General features: G+C 36.6%; 1 protein-coding gene across 1 annotated transcript; it reads right to left on the reverse strand.

Annotated features, from left to right (window-relative positions):
• Nucleotides 1-626: 626 nt before the first annotated feature.
• LOC112029992 (uncharacterized) lies at nt 627-1,545 on the reverse strand. Its single transcript, XM_024062672.2, has 3 exons — nt 1,160-1,545; nt 985-1,056; nt 627-876 (listed from the first exon to the last, which is right to left on the reverse strand). Exons 1-3 carry the CDS (start codon nt 1,322-1,324, stop codon nt 817-819), a joined length of 297 nt encoding a protein of 98 aa, XP_023918440.1. The 5' UTR covers nt 1,325-1,545; the 3' UTR covers nt 627-816.
• Nucleotides 1,546-1,761: the final 216 nt, after the last annotated feature.

Consider the following 1,761-nt stretch of genomic DNA (forward strand, 5'->3'; position numbering starts at 1 on the left):
CCAGAAGATAACATTTTTTTCCTAAGGTATTAGCATATGTGCCACAAGGGATATAGACGCACTCTATCACCAAATACTCTGTTAAGAACCCGGTGGTTCCTAATGGGGATATATAGGAATTATAGGGGAATTGATGGGAATTGTAGGGAAATTGACTTAATTTGAAGTAGTCACCCCCACAGAGAAATATTGAGAAAGAGATTAAGAAAGAGAGAGATAAGAGAGAAATATGCACTAATGCACTTAAGTAATGAGTTGGTTTATTCTTCAATTGATATCTAATGTTGAATTACAATCATGTATTTGTAAGAGACTAGCTCTAATGTCATTGGCACACATGGCTCAAGATAATTGGCTAGTTAATTCAACATGTGCTCTATGAATTAAGCCATGTGTTAAATGAGCTACATGCGCTCAAATCCTAACTAACTCATTCTAATCTCAACCAACTAGCTAACTACATAACTAAAGGAATTACAACAATTATTTTATATTCCTAACAGACTCACTCTAATAATCAGCACGGATTTGTCATAATTTGAAACACAGTACTTAAAATGCAGGAGGAGAGCTAATCTATATAACTTTAAATTTTCTTTTGGCCAAGCAAAATAGCTAACATGTAATTAAAGGGTCACCAAAAACTTGATATTATATTTCTTAATTCTTATTGCATCATACAAAAACAAATAAAATAAACCCATTATATGAATGTAAGAGATATCAACCAGACCCAATTTATGAACCTTGAACTAATGGCCAAATTAACCACAACCCATCAAAGCCCTCACTTACAAGTTTCCCATGTCCTGCTCTTTATTCTTCCTTTTTACTAGTAGTTACTCTATTCTTGTTGCCATATATCAAACCAGTTTCCTGAAACCAATTCCCCCAATCAAATTTAAAACCCCACCAAAAAAAAAAAAAAAAAAAAAAAAATCACAACCCATGAATAAGAAAGTAATGAACAACATTGTGCAATACCTGAGGGTCAGGAATTGGTTTTCGTTTCTCAATGTAGCGATTAGGATCCGAAGCTGCAAGCGCAGCCCTTTCCTACAATACAACAATAATAGTAATCCTCAGACCAATGAGAAAGCTAATTGAATGAATGAATGAATATATATATATATATATAGGAGAAAGAAAGAAAGAAAACCTGTTGTTCGCGTTTGAGGTCTTGAGAGGGCTTGACCCAAAGAAAGTAAGCGAGGGTTCCAGCTACAGCCCAAGAAGCCAAGTTGGTTCCTCCTCTAAGGCCTCCCATAGTATTGCCAATGAAGGACCTCACATTTCCCAATGTTCTTCTCCAACTGCTCGTCATCGCTGCTAACCCAACAAAATTCGATCTTTGCTTTGGTTTCCCCACTTTTCACTGATATTTCATTTCTTATTCTGTGCGCTGCTGACACAAAAACACCAACAGTTAGGGGTTTGATGAAAGCAGGGCCGGTTGGGAGTTGGGACTGTGGTGAAAATGATCAACGGCGGGAAAAAGGCATGTCTACAGAGGAAGATTTGATGAAGGATTTTAGTTTGCGTCGTGTCTGAAATCTGAATATGTCCAGTTTGTTTTATTTAACGGTGTTGACACGCACTACGTGTTCCTAAGAAATCCCTTTGCCTAAACCATGTTCCAGTTCCTGGGGCAAAAGTTGCACATGGTTTTAAGCGAGGGGTTTAAGAAAAATGTGACATTTCTTGGTCAATTATAGGGCAATAACAACAGTTTATGCAAAAAATTTGCATTTTATACTGCTA

This window comes from Quercus suber, unplaced genomic scaffold (assembly GCF_002906115.3).
Source record: "Quercus suber isolate HL8 unplaced genomic scaffold, Cork oak 2.0 scaffold_60, whole genome shotgun sequence".
In the NCBI taxonomy this organism is placed as follows: Eukaryota; Viridiplantae; Streptophyta; class Magnoliopsida; order Fagales; family Fagaceae; genus Quercus; species Quercus suber.